At 38.6% G+C, this 20,962-nt stretch overlaps 1 protein-coding gene across 1 annotated transcript in view; it reads right to left on the reverse strand.

Annotated features, from left to right (window-relative positions):
• The window catches only part of COL9A1 (collagen type IX alpha 1 chain), a 66,233-nt gene that overhangs the window by 31,368 nt on the left and 13,903 nt on the right, over window positions 1-20,962 (reverse strand). Inside the window, exons 6-19 of the mRNA XM_085316030.1 lie at window positions 17,975-18,052; window positions 17,247-17,267; window positions 16,241-16,315; window positions 15,662-15,697; window positions 15,471-15,533; window positions 12,106-12,159; window positions 11,517-11,552; window positions 7,184-7,207; window positions 6,870-6,923; window positions 4,947-5,000; window positions 2,854-2,886; window positions 2,713-2,769; window positions 1,981-2,034; window positions 599-652 (exon numbers count right to left, since the gene is read on the reverse strand). Of these exons, the coding sequence (XP_085172156.1) occupies window positions 599-652; window positions 1,981-2,034; window positions 2,713-2,769; window positions 2,854-2,886; window positions 4,947-5,000; window positions 6,870-6,923; window positions 7,184-7,207; window positions 11,517-11,552; window positions 12,106-12,159; window positions 15,471-15,533; window positions 15,662-15,697; window positions 16,241-16,315; window positions 17,247-17,267; window positions 17,975-18,052 (693 nt within the window). The remainder of the gene's footprint in view (window positions 1-598; window positions 653-1,980; window positions 2,035-2,712; window positions 2,770-2,853; window positions 2,887-4,946; window positions 5,001-6,869; window positions 6,924-7,183; window positions 7,208-11,516; window positions 11,553-12,105; window positions 12,160-15,470; window positions 15,534-15,661; window positions 15,698-16,240; window positions 16,316-17,246; window positions 17,268-17,974; window positions 18,053-20,962) is intronic.

Below are 20,962 nucleotides of genomic sequence, written 5' to 3' on the forward strand. Positions count from 1 at the left end.
AAAAAAGTGTTATGACTAAGGCCTATGCCTAGATGTCTTACTTAGAATGACCCTTTTTCTCCTGTTCCCTATTGCCCGAGGAGGTGTATGTTGGAACGAAGTTAGGTGAAGCCCAAGAAAACAATTCCAAAATGATAGGTGCGATTGGAGGCTACTTCCTGGACATGCAAAAAGATAGAAACCTAAAACAATCTGCTCTTCAGTGTCAGTCACTTCACCACCAAATCTCAGCAGACAGAATCCCACAGTTAAACACATTTAAAATATAAACACTAGCTTTGCAAGGCTGGAGTCAGAGTCATCAAAATTATGGAAAAGAAAGCCAGGAAAAACCTACACAGTTCACCTGTATGTTCAGTCTGAAAAGAATACAAGATTTTGGATATGAAATATTTTTAAAAATAAGTCTTTCCATAGAAATAATTAGAGCTGAAAGGCTATGTGATACATAGTTTTCTGACTCAATCTAATTAGCTCTGCTTTCACTCATAGACAGTAGCAGAGAATTAAAAGGTAGGTATGTGGAGTTTTTAAAATATACATTTTCTTACAGTAAGAAGAAAAAATGGCTAGGGCTATTTAAGAGGAAATACTTTACTGGAGGGCCTTGAGCTCCAACTTCACCAATAGGTCCTTGGTCTCCTTCTTCACCCTGGGAAAGCAAAAGGAATACACCTGTAACCAATCCATATCATGGATGCTTTATCATCCTAAAAGGTAAAGTTTGCTTACTGATCATTACCAGCATGTCCCCTTGAAGGAAATCCTGATTAAGTTCCTAGCACATAGACAGATCCTAATTTAGGTTCATATTATTTTGGATTATTAGGCAAAAGGGTAATTTAAAGCAAACTCAGCATAAAGATATTTTATTCTTAATCATTCATTTTTTTCCTCAATATTAATCTTTGTAGGTGTCTTTGCTCTTTTTAAGAGTGTAATGAAGGTATATGTGAACATGTGAATGGACTGGACATGCCAGTAGCTCTTCACCACATCAGCACACTCTGCTTCAGAATTTTTTGAAAATCAAAAGAGTAAATAGTGACATTATCTGTTCAAACACAAATTAGATTAGATGATAGCCTCACTCATACAATGACAGTACACGCTACCAGAACTACTGTGTTTCCTGCCAGTTTAATTTGCCTAGAGGGATTTTGGCACATAATAAGACAACAGCTCAACATTCAGAAAAAGAAATGGGGGAGTTTTTTCAATAAATATTCTTCTCAATATACTCAGGAATAGAAAGTTGGCTTTTTAAAAAAATTTACTATATTTTCAAGGTGATTTAGTTTTCAAAGGGGTTTAGAATGCAAGAAAAAAAATCCTTTGATGAAAACATTAAAACATGGACCAAGGTAGTGCAAATCTCAGCTTTTATTATAAATATTAAACAATATTAATTCATATGAAAAACTTTAAAGGAGCACATAGCTCAGTCTTAAAGCTGAATCATACTAGGCCGCTTTATTACTACTAAAGTCTTTCTTCACCTCTCAGTGAAGAACAGTGTCCTTTCCCTTTAAGACATACTTTTCTCTCTCATTCTTCTTGTCCCTCTTACTACTCAGCTGTGACATAGCATAATATCCTCAGTAAATTCACAGAAGTCTTTTGTATATAAATCTTTGGATGAGTTCTTCAATTCTTGCCACGAGTTTCATAGTAATTAAATTTGAATGATCAAAATAAAAAGCAAGAGGAGTATGGCAGTACTAACTTCTGTGTTCTAAAAATACAGAGGTGAGGTGAATGAATAACCGAAGTGTGCCTTTGGTTACTCTGGAGTATTACGATAAGTAGTATCTCTTCATGCATTCTGGAAAAAAACAATAAATAGTTCTAATGAATTCTAAAGCTTCTTTTGAAGACAAGGTTGAACTACTAAACTACTACTAGCTTGCTAACCACAGCAGCCATTCTTTTTGTATGGGGGGAGCTGGGTTTTTTTGTTTGTTTGTTTGTTTGTTTTACCTTATAGCCTTGTTTTCCTGGTTCACCAGACTCTCCTTTTGAACCTTTCTGTCCCTAAAATAAATATACAAAAAACAAAATAAATAATTAGAGATTATTCAAAATTAAAATATGGAGTATTGCAAAATAGATACAGACTCCTTAGAACTACCTTTTTGTCCCTCTGCAATCCCCATTTGCCAGTGCTACTTCATCTACCTAATTCATACTACATATTAAGAAAAAAAAACAACACCAACTTCAAAAAGATCTGTTCCTAGATCTAACAGGTTACTATTTCTTCTCAGGTTACCACTTAGTGATTTCCTCAGGGAAATTCCCAGAAATCAGGCAAAGAATACATAAAAAATCTCAGATAAAATGAGATTCAAAAGATATGCCATTTCAATTTAGTATGTTACAGGTCTTTGGTGAAAAGAAAAAAGACCAGGACCTAGGGGAGTACCTAGAGTTTCTGGAGTTGTCAGTTTACAGATGTTCTGGGAAGTAAATGAAGCAATCCTTAGCGTACTCTAAACTTTTTCATTTTACCCTGAAGATTACAGCAATAAGAGATTTTGACAATGAGATGTTATTTTGGCAGGGCTGAAATAACTGTAAACATCCACATCAATGCAACATTCATCGAAAAGAGCAGCGAGCTGCCCTCCTGTCAAGCCAGCAAGTCCCCTGCCTTGTGCTTTGAGATAGTATCTCTGTAAGGAACATGTTCAAACAAATAGATTCTCTTACCTTCATCCCCATTAAGCCAGCATGTCCTGGGCGACCAGGTGGACAAGCATTGGGACACTGAAAAGCATCCACATAGTTAATACCACTGGGGTAAAATTGTCTGAGATGATGTTTTAAAAAAAATGTACACAAATATCTTACCAATGGGTCACCATCCTGCAGGCCGATTGTTCCCTAAGTTAAATGAAATTAATCAAAGTAAGTAAAAACAAGCAAGCAAACAAAAACCCAGATCTGACCAATTAGACAATACAGCAATGGAAAACAGAAATTCTATTATATGAAGCTGAAATCGGAAGTGTAATCAGCCAGAAGCATTTCTGATAACAGCACCTAAATTCTAGGGGTTTCTAGGTACTTACAAAATCCTTTCCTCTAACTTTCCTGAAAAATGAAGTCTTACTTTTATTTTTAAGCTACCTAAAACAGATTTTGTATTAAATATAAAGCAAATGTATTTGAGCTATACATTCAAATCAGAAGTTATGTAGGAATTCAGATTATCCAGCTTTTTTTCAAATATCGTATTTTTCAGACCTATCCTGTGATTTATTAATATTTCTGTAATCCAGTTGACGGCCAGTTGTAGCAAGTTTTCACRTTACTTCCTTAGAAGGGTATTTCTAAACCTCTTATTTAATGAAAACTGATTTTTGAATTTGAGTATTTAGARAAGTATTCAGAGGTAAAATTAATTCCTTGCATTGTCCAAACCCCATAGATTTCGAACAGAATCCAAAACAATTCTGCAGCAAAAATTTTTTTAAAAAGAAAAAAAACTTACTACCATCCATTTCAAGACAAGATTCAGATCTTTATAGAGAAAATGATCTCATGAGTATTGATAGATGAGTGAGAAGTCTGTCCGTTACTGGAATTGGAATAAACTAGAGATCTGAGTGCGAAGAGAYGGGCCCAGGGTGGGGAAGGCCATTTCTCCTGGTAAATCAAACACACTTGCTGGAAGCTAATGGGAGCCGTGTGAGGTGCAACAGGGTGAAATACGACTTCACGGCAGCAGCTGGATTCTCGAAGCCCCGTGGGGATGGAGCAGAGGCAGCTCCAARAAGCAGAGACGAGTTTAAGGCAGGAGCCAGTCTCCTCCTATRTGGTAGGGTTTAAAGTAAGCTGAGGGTATGATGGGGGCCTTAATGCTCTTAGCTGTAGTGGGATTGTGGCATTTAATTGATGATTTTGCCCTGTGATGATTTCTCAATAGAAGCAAAATACACTACTATTGTGTAATGTAGCCTTTTACTTTTTTTCCAAAACACTGCTCTCCAGTTTATCATTCAAAGTATRATTTAATTTTCTACAAAGCCTCTGCAAAGTCTCTGGCAACTTTCATGAAGGCAAGAAACATGGCTTATATAAACTGTATGGATTTAAGGGCCTGTCCAGCAGTAGAACAGTACTGTTTTTACAGAGATATTAACATGACACAACCACATTTCCCAATAATCTGCATTTTACAGCATCCAACCTGTGATACATCTGCCAGACTCTCAGTTCGACCTCTCTGGGCAGGTAAATAGCCACATCACAAAGGTAAATGCATGACAAAAATTCCTCCTCCAGAGAGGCCCAGTGAGGACAGCCAGTCTCTTAGAGAGGCAAAGCAGTGGTATAAATCTTTCTCACGTTCACTGCAGGGAGCAAGGCCGCAAGAAAGGTATTAGTGCTTAACTCACCTGGGAGCATGTACTGCTCAAGGTAATAAGTCAAATATTAATTTTTTTCTCCCCCAAATAAACAAGAGTCTACAGCTGAGGTAAACCTGGTGACAGCCAACACAGACTACATCTACAATAATACTGTAATTCACAGAGAAGGTTAAAACCTGTAAAAGTTACAGTTGAAGATTATTTGCAGAGACAGSAAGACATCATTACAGAAGTTAGATTTTCTACATCTTGAACTATATTTTATAACCATAAGGACTAGAAACCTGTTTTCTAAATGGAAAATGAAATGTTGATATCATTACATGAGTCATACCCCATSTTCATCCATTTGAACATGACTCTGTAGATTTTATGATTTAATATAGCCTGGGGATGTCCCAGTATTGGTATTCAGCTGTATGACTTAAGGAGAAGCTTTGTTCAAGCYGCAACAATAGTTGCAGCTAGTATATAATTCAGTAATTGTTATTATAGTAAAATAGTAAATCTAAATAGTATAATAGTATATAATTTAGACATTAGCAGCACATATTAAAGATAATCATTTACCCGAGGACCTGGTGGTCCTGGTGGTCCTGGTGGTCCTCTTTTTCCTGGATCTCCCTAAAAAAAAAAAAATGTTAAAATAATTTTGTTAATTCATAGCAGTAATGACACCAAAGTTATATATTCATATCACACAACAGTCAGGAGTGAAATGGCCACAGAAGTACATGCAGGGCAGCCAATAAGACCTAAACCCACAATATGTCTCTGACAGCAGAATTCAAAGCAATGCCTTCTGCATTTTTAAGAACTATAACCCATCCTTTAAAAATTATTCAAGGAGYATAGGGCAATTCTTAAACTGTATTATTTTTACTACTCAAGTATTTGAGTACCACAATGACAGGCACTCTRAAAAATACTGAGGTAAAATGACTGATACAGTACTAAAGGAATCTCCAACATATCATGAATCTTAACTTGCTCTATTTGTACCCTACAGTTCACTGAGATGGCTATATGACTCTACAAAAACAGATAGTTTTCACATAGTTTAGAAATCTGAAACATGTGACTGCATGGCCATCTACACGCTCCTTTATTTCATAGCTGTTAATTAAGATCTGAATTAAAAATCTTAGTAAACTRGTAAAAATGTCTGAAGTAGAAGAAAAAAATCACTTTTTCAGAGCCCARGTTGAACCTGTAAAGTTAGAATCTTTTCCTGTTTGTGAAATTTCAATGCCTAGTGTTTACAGAAGCAAAGACAATGCAGAATCTCTGCCTTTTTCTGAATACTTTTAAATAAAATAAATCTTCCAATTGGGCCCATCTTTTAATTTAATACTGTAATTTCCRTATTATGAATTCTAAGATATTAAATCATAAATGCAATTAATTTCCATTAGTTTGGAAAAATAATTCATTTGTTCGCACAGTACATGAGCTATAGAAACGTAGGTTAAAAACACTAAACAGGAATAGTTCTTTTCCACGCTATGTGTAACTATGTTGTGGAACTCATTGTCATAGTGTGTTGTGGGGYGCTTGGTATAAATGAATTCAAAAAGGTACAGACCAAATTAATGGAGGATAGGCCTACATATAGCTACTGAACAATGTGGTCCAGATGCAACTTCTCGTTCAGGAGGTCTCCAAACTGCCAGCTCCYGGAAGGTGCAGCAGTGTGACAGAAAAACATTGTTTTTCGAATAGTGTGTCCTGTATACTTCCTAAGCATCCATTACTGCCCTCGCGAGAGGCTAGATAGTCAGATGGATGGATTTTCTGAACCAAGCTGGTAGTTTTGGTAGTCTTTTTATATTCATTTATATGACTGACCACAACAGATTTGGAGAGATATGTGTTAAAAAATAGGCTTCATTAGGCAGTTCCAATACTATTTCAGATGTCAATTAAAAGAATTTGGTTTCAATTTTAATTTCAGTGGTAAAGTATGGAGTCAGCATATGACAGCATGCTGAAGCTGAGCCAATGTGTTAGGAGTGCGGTCAGTAGAGGGAGTCACACTGAATAACAAGGCTAAGAAGAAATATTGAACTGCCATGTTCACTGATACGCACATGGATAACAGAAACATTRTGCGGTCATGTACCACACTGCAGAGGTGAGAAGACAGGAGTGAAGCTAAAGTACAACATGCAGTGTTAAAACTWTCACATTTCCTGCATTTTTGGCTGGTTTGCTTTATGACTTTCTTTGAAGAAAGGGAGAAGTAGGGTATGAAACATCATATGAAACATTTCATTCTGATTTCCTGGGTAGCCATAGCTCCATGCTATTAATTGTTGTTTCTGATAGCTTCACCAAACACAGTCTTTCCTCTACTAGCAATCTCTGTGRAGGAATAAACTTAATGTTTTCAAATGTTGTTATAGCTCAAACCATGTTTGGATGGCACAGCCGTTACATGTTTTTTCTAGAGTAAGTATTGAATATACTTTTAGCAAACACGGTAGTACTCACAGGTGGACCAGCACGGCCTACTTCACCAGGAAGTCCTGCTGCACCAGCTGGACCCTGTAACAACCACATTAAATAGCATTTTTAGATTATAGAATATCTGTATAACAAGGAACAAGGAGTGAGAACRAACAATTCTCCGAGTTAGACATCAGTATTCTTGCCCAATACAACATAAACTTAAATAACCTCACCATTAGAAAAGAAAGTATGCATAATAGAAATAGAGCRTTAGCATTAAAACAATAGTCTTTTCTTCACTGAATCCCTTTGATTTGTGAATGGTATATTTATGAATTGTAGAAAATGATACTTACAGGTGGCCCAAGAAGTCCCTTGCCCTGTGAAATACCAAAAAAAAAAAAAAGTCAGATTTTTTTTTTGGGGGGGGGGAGGAGGGGAGGAGGGGAGAAGGAGGCAGATTCCATACTCATTCCAATGTTTGCCAAGCACAGAATATTTATGGTGAAAACAAATACAAAACACTGATGTTTGATTCTGGAAAGTATTATTGAAAACTTCAACAAATGTTAAACATTGATGAGTTTATTATTARGTAATCTATATCAGAAGCAAATTAAATTATTGCTTAAGCTGTCTTGCAGTATTTTTTATTTGCACATTTACAAACATGTATACTTCCACAAAGGAAAGAGGAGATTAAAGCTTTTYGGTTTAGCTAATTATCAAGCATGAAGATAAATACATTAATGATATAATAATTTCCTCCTAATCGTGCACTTAAACTGATAATAAAAGAGGAAAAAACATTAATTTTTTTTTGGCCATGTTCTCCATGGTCTAAATCTGTTAAACAAGTACTTTCAGTAATCAGAAAGAATGCCAAATTGTTCCTRCTCCAAAACTGCTCCAAAATGCAAATTCATTTTCCTTCACCATTGCTCTGAAYCATTTTAATGAGAAGTGTCCAAGATGAAAATGCTCTTCTGCCTATTTGGACAATACATTCTCCCTCAGAAAACAGAGTCKTCAGTCTTGCTTTACTGAAGGAAATGGATGACTTTAAGAAAAACAGTGTCAATGGAATATATGTAACAGTTGGCATATAAAGTTATAAAGATGTTTAAATGTTCAGGAGATTTGATGTAATAAAGCACCTAGGATGAGTGAAGTTTACAGGCCACAAAATATTGTACGGGATTGTATCTTCAAGGTTATCTTTAGAGAACTTGCTTAATAAAATTTCAAATATTTAAGAGAGTAATTATACTTTATCCACTTAAGCACTGCAGAGAGTAAACAACTTCTTGCCTGATCCAGGTAACTCCTTTACAACTACTTAACATTAACYTGCTGCAATGTATTAAAAAGGTCTGTATTTCACGACACAAATCCAATCTTTCCTGACAGGACTTATCTGCAATAGGGATATATCATTAAAATATCACCTATCCCTGAAAGAAGGGAACTGGCTGCTTGCAGGTTCCCGTTTGAGTGAAGGATACCTCGCTCGGCGGTCAGCGATCCCCACCAGCTGTCCCCGTGCCCTGAGGCAGACGCCTCCCCACAGCCTGGAGCTGCGGCCGTAGCTCCCCGGGTGCCCCAGGCCTGTTTGAGCAGCTCTTCTCTGCCCCCTGAACGGGAGTTTGCGYGCAGTCGGTTGCCCACGGTCCATCAGCCCCTCTTCGGAGGCTCATACCCTGCAGATTCGTCCCTTACCTTTGCCTTATCAGACACGTCAGCTTATCTGAATTTATCTAGGTGTTCTAATAAATATTCTAATAATTTTGTAAATTTTTCACTTGAGGGACTATCAGCAAAAGAGAAAAGACAAAGAGAATAATATGAAAATAAATGATGAAGCAAGAAAAAAGGGCGAAAAGGGAGAGGAAAGAAGAGACTGAAGATTGTTTGGACGTTCTGAGGAAGACTATGTGGCAGAACCAGAAAAGCAAACAATTTATATAACACTTCAGATATTTTACATTACTTTTTCAGTTACCCTGAAGTCCTAACTTGGAAAAAAAAATCTCACCATGTGAGTGCGAAAAATAGTGATAAAAAAATTATAATTAATTAAGGTTTTAGCCAAGGCCTCTGTCTCTCTGTTTGCATCTAGCATTTTAACAATATAAGTAGTTTATTTCTGTGAGAAATGAAGTCTTTAGTCATCCAGAGAGACTACTCTACTTACAAAAGGTCACTGATTGAATTCAAAGCAGTGTAGAAAGCTATTTCTACCCAAATACTCGATTAATTGTGTAAATAGTATGTATAATCATAAGTGTGCTCACCATACTTCTAATAAATGAAGTCTCACAGATCAAGTTAAAAACTTGGGAAGGTTAAACATTCCCATCACTTCTCACTTCTAGTAAAAGCTCCTCAAAAAGCCTCTGAAACTGAGAATTAGAACCATCCCACTCCATCGCTACCACACCTATCCTTTGGTTTTTAGATTTGTTTCATTATTCAAGTGAAAGTAAGTTTAATCTCACTACAGTCAAGATGACTTGTATTAGCCATTTTGAGAAAAATCCACTAATTGTGCTACTTCTTCAGCCGTCTAAAGCTTTCGTCAAAAGAAAAGCTTGTGTATATGTAATTTGCCTATGAGATCTGAGCAGTAATCTTTCCATATGCTTTCAGAATACACAGGCTAACAACTGTGGAGCCAGAAAATCAAATACTGGGATCCTGCCTAAAATATGTGGTATAAGTATCAATCTTAACAGAAATAGGATGTGTCTGACCTTAATCATTAACAGGGGAATTATAGTTTTCAATACTACCATGAAGTGGCTTCAGCAAATCCATCTTTTCTCTTATCCGTAAATATCTAACCGTCTTTATCCCATGATTATACATATTCCTGCAGATGMCTGCAAGCAGAAGGTTCAGCTATTTATTAGAGGCAGAACAGCTCTAAAGGCAATCCCTACTGAGGTTCACTGAAGTGTATCACCAGGAGAGATGATGTTTCAGCTCAAACAAACTAAACTCTCAACAATGGTCCAAATTCTCGTAAGATTTAGTGCTTTCACAGCCTTAAAATATGGTCACAAAAAAAGACCCAAATAGGATAAATGCTACTCTGAAAGGAATCAGCAGCAACCTTGACAAGTTGGTCTGGTTTGCTGCTTTTCCATGGTAACATCTCCACTTCTAAGCTGAGATTAACCCTCTTTTATATGTTTTCTGTACCTACTTTTCCTGAAGGCTTTCACATTATTCCGTCTTACACTAGTCTGTCAATGATAAGATAAAATAATACATACTTTCCCCAACTTTCAGARTGTATTTGAGCTGACCATTTTTTCCTATGATATTTCAAGTTGTAGTATTTCAGTAATTCAGTTTTTAATTTCCCATTTTTCCTTAGTAGTAGTTTTTTTATAAGCAGTTTTTCTATATCATCTAAATGATGAACTTGGCAAAGTTAACTTGTCTTTTYATTCCATCTACACATTTTAAGATCTTTTTCAAACAACCCAGAAATTATTCTCCTAACTATTTGGCAGAAAAAAAAACATAATAAATAAAACAAAAAAACAGTCAAAATCAGGCCTTTCAGACTACCTAGAAGTTCCCTCTGGTTATCTTCTGTGACTAACTTTAGCTTATACATTGAGCCTATAGATTGACCAGCTGTTATAAAGTATAACTTATTTATTCCAGGCTCCAGATTTCCAGGTAAAAAACATGCATCTATGAAAATTAAATATAAATGTCCACACAAAATGATTCATCTGAGCCTGAACAAGTTTTTCATGTAACCTCTTCAAGAATAAAAATATAATTTTCTCAATGTCTGAATAGTAAAATGTTTCTATAATAAAAATGTAAAGAAAGTTAACGATAGAGCATCAAAAATAAAAAGATACAGTTAAAGCTACAGAYTTTCATGAAAAGGAATGCCATCTTGGAATACAACACATTTTCTATTTAATAGAAACTRATTCTCAAAAAGGAATCTAATTCTTAATGAAATCAGTTCATTCTGTGCAGCCATATTATAATCTTAGACCACTCATGTTATTCCAGTGTCCATTTTATTTGAGATTTTCCCAGTTTCCTATATAAACTGAGTTTCATCATGGSAGCTGCCATCCACTTCTCTAGCCCTGCAAATTCCTGAAATTCACAGTTCTTTACAGCCCCCCCAAAAAGGATGTTAAATCTATCTCCATGTAAATATGAGCAGTACTTTTTGAATGTCCTTTCTCATATTTTGTCTTATTTTCACATGGAACAGCACAGCAACTCCTATACTGCATTTAATACTTCAGTCATTCCAACTTCTAAACACATGGTGAGAAGCTGAAACGGGAAAGACTAGATTAATTTATCCATGTAAAATGTGAACTCTCCTGTCTCCAGAGTGCTTGCACAAAGAGATGGAAAGCGGCAGTGACGATGCTTCCAAAATATGCAGCCACATCACAGATATTTCCTTCTTTTTTACAGCATGCAAATTGAACATGCCCTCCTCAATAATGAAACCTGCACATTTTGATTTGAAGAAGGTTTTTTTACATACTACTCTATAAACTTACAAATTCTTTGAAACTTCAGAAATATTTTCTTACTTTTCTTCTTACTTTTCTTCACTACGTTTAGCAATAGGAATCMTTCATATTTATAGTTAAGGTCTAAAAAGCGTCTTCATTCGGGAAATGTRTTACTTACTGGAAATCCACGAGCACCTGGCAGTCCTGGCTCACCCTAAAAAGGATAAAAATGCAGTCTTTCAAGAGGCATTAGCACATAGTTTTCTATACAATACACAAGAAGATGCTCCTGTCTTTTGGCAGGTATCATTTGGCGGACATATTCTGCAAACATTATTTGCCATGATTAATACTGTRCTAGTTTCAGTGAAACTTGATACAAAAGAAAGGCTTAATATTTAATACAAAAAAACAGCATTAGGCCTTTCTTCTCTCAAAATAATTCAAAGATACTGGTTACTCTGAATTCTAATGTGTATTTCTTCATTTTGTTTGTCTGATTGCTGATGGACTCACGTTTCAGTGTTCAGGTTCCTACTGTGACATTATTACAGCACRACACAATGGAAAGAGTTTTATAGTTACTGAAGATGGTAAATCTTAATGCCATCAATGCAATGCCACTCTCCCATTTTGCTGGCTAAGGATGCCRTGTTAGAAGGGCCCAACAGGATCAACATCTATATTCTATATGTGTTTTAATATTCTAAGAAATGCTGCAGCTTGAAAAAAGAAGTCCATAATTTATTATCTAATTTTGCTTTTACCTTCTGTCCTTTTGGTCCTGTTGCTCCACGTGACCCATCAGGGCCTGTGAGCCCCTGTGGAAGTAAGATATAAAATGTTCATGCAAAGGTTGCTTGTGTTTTTTTTTTAATCCTAACAGAAAACATTCTAAAATACAGAAAAATTAATCTATTACATGAGATAAATATGTAATAACCGGAGACTTATAACTCGTATGTCTGTTCAYATATACAGTTGGAGCAGAGATACAACTCTAATTCAAACACTGCCAGGTTCGAAGCGCCAGTTTTTGTAACCGGCATCCCATATCCACGTTGTCRTATGTGTCCTTCAACAATTATTCAGCTAAACTACGATCAAACCAAACACAGTCTGAATTTATCTTAATTTCTCCAAATCAGAGAAAATTACTGATGAACTGATGAACCTAGTTCATGGCTCAGATTAAAATGACAACTGTCAGTGTTTTCCCTTTCTAATAAATTTCCCATATTTAAGAACTGGAAGAAGTGTCAAGATTCTCAGAAGGACAACTGAGTATCTGAAATCACTCAGGGAAGACTGAAGGCCTTTCATGTAAACCTTCTCACCTCATTTTTCCACACATACATTTCATGGGGTTTTTGTCATATTATCTATAAGAATTATGTATTTTTAAAATCAATTTGTACAGACACAGATTTTTGGATTCTGTGTACCTTCACCACACATCAGGCCACATTTTGGTTTAGTGAATCCTCAAGAGCCCAGAACTTAATGACAATTAACCTTAACTATCCTAAAATAAAATATTGCTCATGGTTTTAAATTCTGGGTCCTATTTTTAAAACAGAGAGTTATAATCATTTGGAGCCAGGGTTTAGCACTATACTCTTGCAAGTCATAGCTACACGGACCAGCTAAAGCCTTGGTTGACTAGGCTTTAGTTTATTGCAGTTGTGTGCTGAGAATGGATACAGACTTGCATGTGGAGAGTCATAAAATGATGCAGATGAGTTTTCTAAACCATACGTAGTCTTCTGTTCATCTTTCCCTATTTTCCCTCAGGCTAATGGCTTTATTGAAGCAATGCCCACCGTGACCTCAGTTTAAAGACCACATTAGTCCATGTAGCATCTACTGCACCTTGTCATTCAGTCCAGAAGGGAATGGCACTCCTCAGCTTTCTGACAGCCACACAGGGYGATTAGGAATAACTAACACACACCTCCTTGAGGAAGAAGCAGCTRTGGGGGCTGCCTCAGCTTCTCTATCGGCCATACGCTCTGAACAGAAAACCAAGGCTGCCACGCTAGGCTTGAGGTTTCCCTTTGGATCATACTTGTCTATCTGGCTAAAATCAAAAAACAATCCTGATATTGTAAACGGTAATTCATCTGGAGTTCCTTTGTTTTCTTTTGYTTACAACATTTTAATCAGTTTATATGGCTTATAACTTTCCAGAGCTCTGTAAGAAAAGCTTTGTTTTTATGTTTGTCCAACACTTTCCTTTTCTAGTGTGCTTCTAGCAACTCAGTATTGACCCCAAAAATGTTTTTGCTGACAATTTGCTTTCTAAAGCTTGCAGGATCATTATAGGCAATTATTCTGCAGGATTTTTACTCAGTCTATTAAACCCAGTACTGAAGTAGTTTTTGAAAAAAAGATAAGATTTAAAAGTCAGAACTGCYTTACCAATTAGAAAACAGGAGAAGGTATTATAAACCTAAACCTTCAATTAAAAGTGGAATGCACAGTGGGAGTACAATTAAGTCCTATGTTGTGTCTTCAACTGAAAAAAAAAAGTTCTACCCTTTCAGAATACAGTATTTTAGTATTATTCTTTCACTCATCCACTAATATCAGGGAACATGCAAGTACAAACATATATTAAAAGCTGAGGTGAATTTTGAAAGCTTTGTTTCACGGGAGTGTGTTATTATGAATTCTGGTAAGGAGAACAAAACTATATCTTAAGAGAAAATTATAGGAAGCAATGATTTTTAAAGATATAGTCTGCTTACAGTTTTTTTACATGTACAACTGGTTTGTGGCCTGCATTACTCTCAGGAAAAAATGAAGTTGGTATCAAATACTGTATTGGTAAGTCCATTTCCTTGTACAAATTTAGAATTTTGACAYTCTAACTAAAGATTATTTCAGCTCCATCTCCACTAAGTATCTTTCAAAAACAAATAAAATTAACAGTATTGTAATCTTCCAGAAATATTAGGCCTTTTAATTTATGTCATTTTTAAATGTTCTCTGTGTTATTAATTAGCCACACACAATCTCTGTTTTTTACATTTTAAATTACAGTAAGTGTTCTACCACTTATGTAAATTAAACATCAGTTTGCCTACATCCTGGCATAATATCCAAGTACTAATAAAAAGAATTGACTTCTTAGCAAGAAATGCTTTTAATCACTAATCTCAAGAGAAATATGAAAAGTTTCCCATAATGTATGGAGACGTTTTTATTGCCACTAATTTATTCAAGAGCTATAACCAAACATTCCATCCACAGCAGATGATCTTGAACCTTTATTCTTCAGCTTGCACAGAGAAAGGAAGACACATTAGCAGATACAGGCTCTGCGATGGCTGAAGTCTGGGCAGGGGGTCAGAATAAGTCGTACTGAAATCATAGTTTCTCCCAGAAACACAGCTTAAAATCATCCTTAAGCTTCAATTGAATGAAAACATATCCGTTCACTTTTTAATACCAGGAGCTGCCCTCAGTAGTGTTCTGCAATTATAGACTCTTAACTTTCGCAGTTACGCAGTGTAGCAAATACGCAACCCTGCATACGCTATATATGTATTATTAGAATTTTGTTTTAAATTACTGTGAAGCTGATGTGTGTCATTATTGTTGTAAGTAAACTGCAGTCCAGGAAGACAGGTTCTCATGGTCGGAAGTTATAATGTAGCATTTCCACTACGATTTTGTTACAGCTTGACTAGCTGCTGTAAGACATTGCAATGGGAATATTTACAAGCAATAGAGGTATTTCTTGTAGTTCACATTGCATGGTTACTAATCTAAAGTATCCTGAGTGAACTCATCACGACCATGCCATACACACAGCATGCAGACCCTCCCATTCTCTCCTTCTTATGAGCAACAGAGTAATGAGACCCTTGAAATAATTAAAACCAGAGTCTGCTCTCCGTGGTGCCCCGGCTGCCTGACGCCCTCCCTCCCACCCGGCTTGGGCCCCATTGGAGAGCGCCTTTCCACCTGGAGAAAGCGCCTCTTCCACCACGTGCACTGCTGGCCCTCGCTGGAGGTGGTGGGGAAGCCAGAAACCTCAGAAGGAGGTCATGCTTCTACAGAAATATACTAAAACCAACTATTTTCCTTTAAAAAAATAAATCCAGAATAAGTTAAGCATACTCACATCAGCTCCTGGCTCTCCGGGCAGGCCAGGGGATCCTGCTTTGCCTGCATCCCCATCTGGTCCCTTCAGGATTTAAATGGACAGTTAAGTGTGCTTCAGAGCAGGAAGCAGAGACAGCGAGAGGAAGAATAAACATAACTTTGTACCTCTGCTCTTGCAGGAGGTAATGCAAAGTAGCCAAAATCACTTACCGGTGGACCTGGGGGGCCATTGGGACCTCTCTCGCCCTACAGGACACAAGAGAAGGTGTAAGTCGGAGTCAGAGCAATGCGGGCCTCTCTTGGTCCCTCAAGAAAAACACTTATTTACAGACTATCAAAAAATAACCCCAAACTGATCTTATTGTGGGAAATGAAGGAAAAAAAAACACATGATTTCTGTTACAGACTAATAGGAATAATCCCAGACAGGAATTAGGGGAAAACACAAAGCAGCTACTATCAGGAATAATCCCCAAATGCTTATCATGCTTTAATAGGAGTGGTACTACAGAATTCCTTTTGAGATTAGAATTACAAAACCCCTACACCCCATTAAGTCAAATAATCATAGCGTGTGACCATGATTACATGTAATAAATAATCCTGTATTTTCCATACGGTAGATGATCTGAAATGCCTTTTTCCTTCCCTCCCTTCCCCCCCCCNCCCCCCCCGCCCCTAACACCTGAGACAGCCAAACTCTAGGCTCCTCAGGGTCAACTGCTGATCGTGGGGATGACGGAGGCACAGCAGGAGGCATTTCCTAGGCAGGGCACGGGAAACACTTACATCGATGCCATCAATACCGGGAACTCCTGGTGGTCCTGGTGGACCTGGTGGGCCTGGTGGACCAGGGGGGCCTCTCTGGTAAGGCATTAAAAACAAACAAAAACAAATAAAGAAGAGCAGTTAGACCTCAGCACACCTGCAGCAATGTGAAAGCGAGCCCGGGGGAACAAGCACAGGGGAAGAGGCTCCTTTGGCTTTGTCGGGGAGCCACGGCTCATGACGAGGATCTGTGTCCTCACACTAGCTCTGTCAGGATGCACTAGCGCTGTCCTATCCTAGCTTTTGTGACTGTCAAAAGCGGTGAATGGGGTGTAAGGCRCCGAACCTGTGTCCCGCAGCGCCAGCGGGAGGTGGGGGCCTCGCGCCTGGAAGCCGCGGAGGGTGGCGAAAATAGCAAAACRCTCTTAGCGGAGCGAAGCACTGCAATTCGCTGTTCTAATTCTTCATCCGGCCGAAACGAGAGAGACGGATTTCCTAAGACTTTGTGCCGGCGAAGAAAACTCAGAGCGGCTCTTTCCGTGCTGCGCTGCGTTCCCCGCTGCAGCTCCCCGGGGAGGCACTCGGGGAGGCGCCGCCGGGCGCCAAAGCCGAGGGGCACGCGCTCCCCGCGGGCCTCGCGTCCCGGAACGGAGGGCTCTGCTCCGAGACGCGGCCCCGCGCCCCAGACCCGCACCAGCCTTTCCGGTGATAACTCAGCCGGCGATGTCTTCAGAGGGAGCATCAGCCCTGGCGTCCTCCGGGGCGCTGCCGTGGTGCCTCCCCACCCCTGGGCTGCTCTGCGCAGGAGTGCGCGCAGAGGACACCCACCTCCCTGAACCTGGCTCGCCTTTCCCTTGCAAAGGCGCCAGTGTTGTGTCAGAGTCCAAAATGTAGCTACCACAGAGGAGAAAAGGACTGAAAACCCTTCCCCGTGCTGGGGCCAGGACATGACACGAAGCTGCCTTCAGTCGCCCAAGGAAATTTCGCCCTGAGTGCGGAGGAGCGCCGTCCCTTCCCCCAGACTCACCTCRATTTCTACCTGGCTTATCTGCAAAGGAGAAAAGCAGAGTTAAAGTCAGAGTAAACTTACTTGAGCCAGGCAGAGGCAAATAATTTGTAGAAAAAGACCCAGAGGCAGGGGGACCGGGCCCTGGACATCCCTCGCCATGGTCTGGAAGCTGTTTAGGTGCCTCCTGACACCGAAAACCCCAAGTGTGCCAGCAGCAGAAAGGTGAGCCCTGCTTCAGGCACCCCTCAGGTCCGTTTATTAATGGCCTTGAGGAGGGTAGTGGGGATTGGAGGAAAGCTGAAGGCTGGGAAGGAAAGGATTGAATAACAGCAGCTCCTTTAACCCTTTGCCCTGCTGCTGTTGCTCTGGGCATGTCCTTCACCTCCTGCCACGACTTTCACTCCCTAATGCTCTGTGGGAGCCAGTAAGGGAGGCAGATACAGCGGGGCRTCTGCAAAATCTCTCCTCTCCTCAAGGCACATCTTTTAAAAGTCTCTGACCAAAATAGCTGGTAGGAAGAAAAAGTAAGAGAGTCACTGAAGAGTTAAAATGAGGCTGCCACAGAGAGGGGTTAGATTTCTAAACACACCAAATTCCAGACAGGTATGTTAAAAATAGACATTGCTGGCCATAAGGAAGAAAATGAGGCTACTGTTCGCTGCTTGCCTCCCCTTCCTGCCCCCCAGGAGACACAGGTTTCGTGGCAGTGCCGGGATCCGGAGCACAAGGATGGAAACGCTGCTCACCCTGGCTGGGAGCTCACCGCAGCCTTCTCTCTGGGGTCGCAGTGGGTCGCAGTGGATCACCATCCACTGGATTTCAAACTGCCAAAGGAGAGAAACATCATGTTAATTCAGTGTAAATCTTCACATTTGCAAGGTTTTGATAGGAGAAACACTGATCAGCTAACAGTATGCTTTGAAAGGTGGGTATTTAAAAATAACAGATGGCTGCTGAGATGCTACACTCCACGTTAAGCAGGAGGACGGTCCGACTCAGCCACTGGGGCTCGCTCCAGAGCAGTTCTCTATCTTCACTTCTCCTTCCCCAAAGTTTGTARGCATTTTAAACAGGGGGCATAAACCTTTTGTGGGATTTAAGGAGAAGAGCTGTCACAAGCATCCTTTAAAGACATTGTTTATAAGCATAGRTAGTTTTTCCATAATATACAATAGCAGTGGTGTTATTAAGGGACACACATCCACAAAAAGATTTTCTCTAACTAGATGGTTATGTACATGAAGAATGATAGGTCTGAGGTCAGAATTGATAGTCCGAGGGGTTCAAAAAGCTGGATCATATGTACACTAGCAACATTCTGCAACCGAGTAACTTACACCCGTGAGATTTCATGTCTTCAAATATTTTTATTCAGYGCTGGAAAAAGTCACAGAATTAAGACAAGCTCTTCCCAGAAAAGRCAACTAGGTCTCTCTTGATGTGCTGTGTAGCTGCCAAGTGGCTTTCACTTCCCATTTCATTGCTTCTCTACATCTTGCTCCTTACTCTGTTAAACTAAAGTTAACTTCCAACCATATTTTCCATAACATAATGTCTCAGTGCTTTCTGCCTTCTCTCCTCCCTCTAGCATATCTCGTTGCTATCTTCAATCTCAACCTAAACCTCTGATGTAGAAAGCAGACCATCATTCTGAGATGCTTTCCTCTCTGCCAACTTCCTTATATTGACTTAGCTGCATATTGGCTGCTATTGCTAATAAATGATTTGAGTCAGATGTCCTTTAAGATCTCTGCCAAATACCCTGAAGTTCTTTCTGTTTTCACCTTCCCCATTTGATGCTACCACTCCTGAAATCCTTGCTATCGCATCTCTGCTGCTCTATTTCCTTTGCAGTCATGACAGTTTCCAGAGTGCTGTGCACAGAGAGCACAAAAGAGGTAGTATCCTCGTTTCTTTTACCTGTTCTGTGTTATCTGACACTACTATGTCAGAGTCAATTCTTTACCTCCTTTATCCAATTCTCATTTTAAAGCTGTTCCCATTCCTTAAGAATAGGCAACTGAATATCTTAATATACATATGAAAGAATTGAATGTATACTATATTTTAATATTGATCAGGATCAGTGACCATCCAAATGTCAATACTCATGTCAGAAAAGAATACTACTAGTGAACACATACATTTTTAAGTTTGAATTCAGTTTTTCAAGTTTGAACATAATTGGTTTTAACGTAGAGAATGATAAATTTTAAGAATGAGATTATACAATTTGATTGCTTGCTGCACTAGGGACTTGAATCACTGAGCCAAGACATCATTTTAGTGTCTCGTGTTATCTTCCAACATTCTTGCATGGCCAGTGAGAAAACTAATTGTTTTGTATTTGATAACAGCTTTGAATGGTGAGTATTAAGTAAGGCCTGATTACTCTTACGAAATTAGGACACAAGAAAGTCCAAGCAAATGAGGYGGGCACCTTATGCAGAAAAATTACCTAGCATTATTTATAACACATTGTACCATAATGTGACTGTGAGAAGAGCTGAAATAGTTTGAAAAGCCAGTTTTGATTTGACATTCTTAGTTCCTCGTGGCTTGGTCAGAGAACATATTTTTTTCAAACGATTATCGCTTTGTAAATTTTTGGCTTTCTACTCTTGCTATTGTTTAGAGGTTACGTAAATCAAAGATTGAGCTGAAAACTTTTACTTTTTAAAAATTAAAAATTAAAATTTTCTGTTGGCAAGGTATTGAAAGGTAACTGGCTCACGTTCATTTAGGAAAGATGAAAAAGAGCAGACAGGTCCTAGTCTGGGTATCAAGGTACCTTTCCCTACACGAGCGTTCCATAATCATCTTGTTGATTACATGAAGTCAATGTAAAAGATGCCACTATTTTGAAGATATCTAGGCAGATGTTCTATCAATATCAATATAAACTGTTACTAAGGATGAAATACAGGTATGGAGTTCTCAGAGATGAACCCCAGAAAAATCTGAGGTTATCATAAAGCACATTTATGAAAATTAAAACCTTTTAGTGGTATTTAAGACCCCTAGGTTAATATTTTTGATATCTATTTTCTGAGATTCCTACAAGAGTTCAGTTTAGTTTTAATTTCCTAGTCAGTGCATACAGATAATCGGATTAGTTATGTCCATCTGTTCATGGCTTTAGATTTCTATCCAAATTCAATAGAAATGCCCTTAAATGCCCACACTTTGGCATATCTCAGCAGCAGAGCTATGCAATTCAGTTGTCTTACCAGTGCTTTAAAAAAGCCTGAGGGACATAAGGGCTAAGGTAAGGTTTAAATGAGGCCTAAATATCTGCAGCAGCACTTGCAGTATAGCAGCAGCAATCACAGTGAGGCACTCAGGAGGTAGCATAGCTTTAAGGAAACTTGTGACACTCTTCTGGGTTAAGTGAGAGCACGTCTGTGGCTCCCCGAGCCTCCCGCGGTTAGGGCCTCCTTGGGGATGCTTCGAGGAAAGGCCCTTTCCGGGGAGAGCAGTTCAGCTGAACAATTTTCAGGTAAAGGTCCTCCACAACTTTTCATCAACGGTATCTATGTTTGTTTTAGAGGAAGTCTGCTTTCTACTCTTYGTACCTTTGTTCTTAAGTGACCAAGAATAAACTACATATACTTATACTTACATATACGTATACTTAAACATATCTCATTCTAGAGGCATTTTAAACATTTTTTATTCATTTTCCCACATCTCTATGATGGCTTTTTAAAGCTTCACTTTCCTTATATCTTTTT

The sequence above is a fragment of the Rhea americana genome, unplaced genomic scaffold (genome assembly GCF_003343005.1).
Source record: "Rhea americana isolate MKP2758 unplaced genomic scaffold, rheAme1 scaffold_45, whole genome shotgun sequence".
Classification (NCBI taxonomy): domain Eukaryota; kingdom Metazoa; phylum Chordata; class Aves; order Rheiformes; family Rheidae; genus Rhea; species Rhea americana.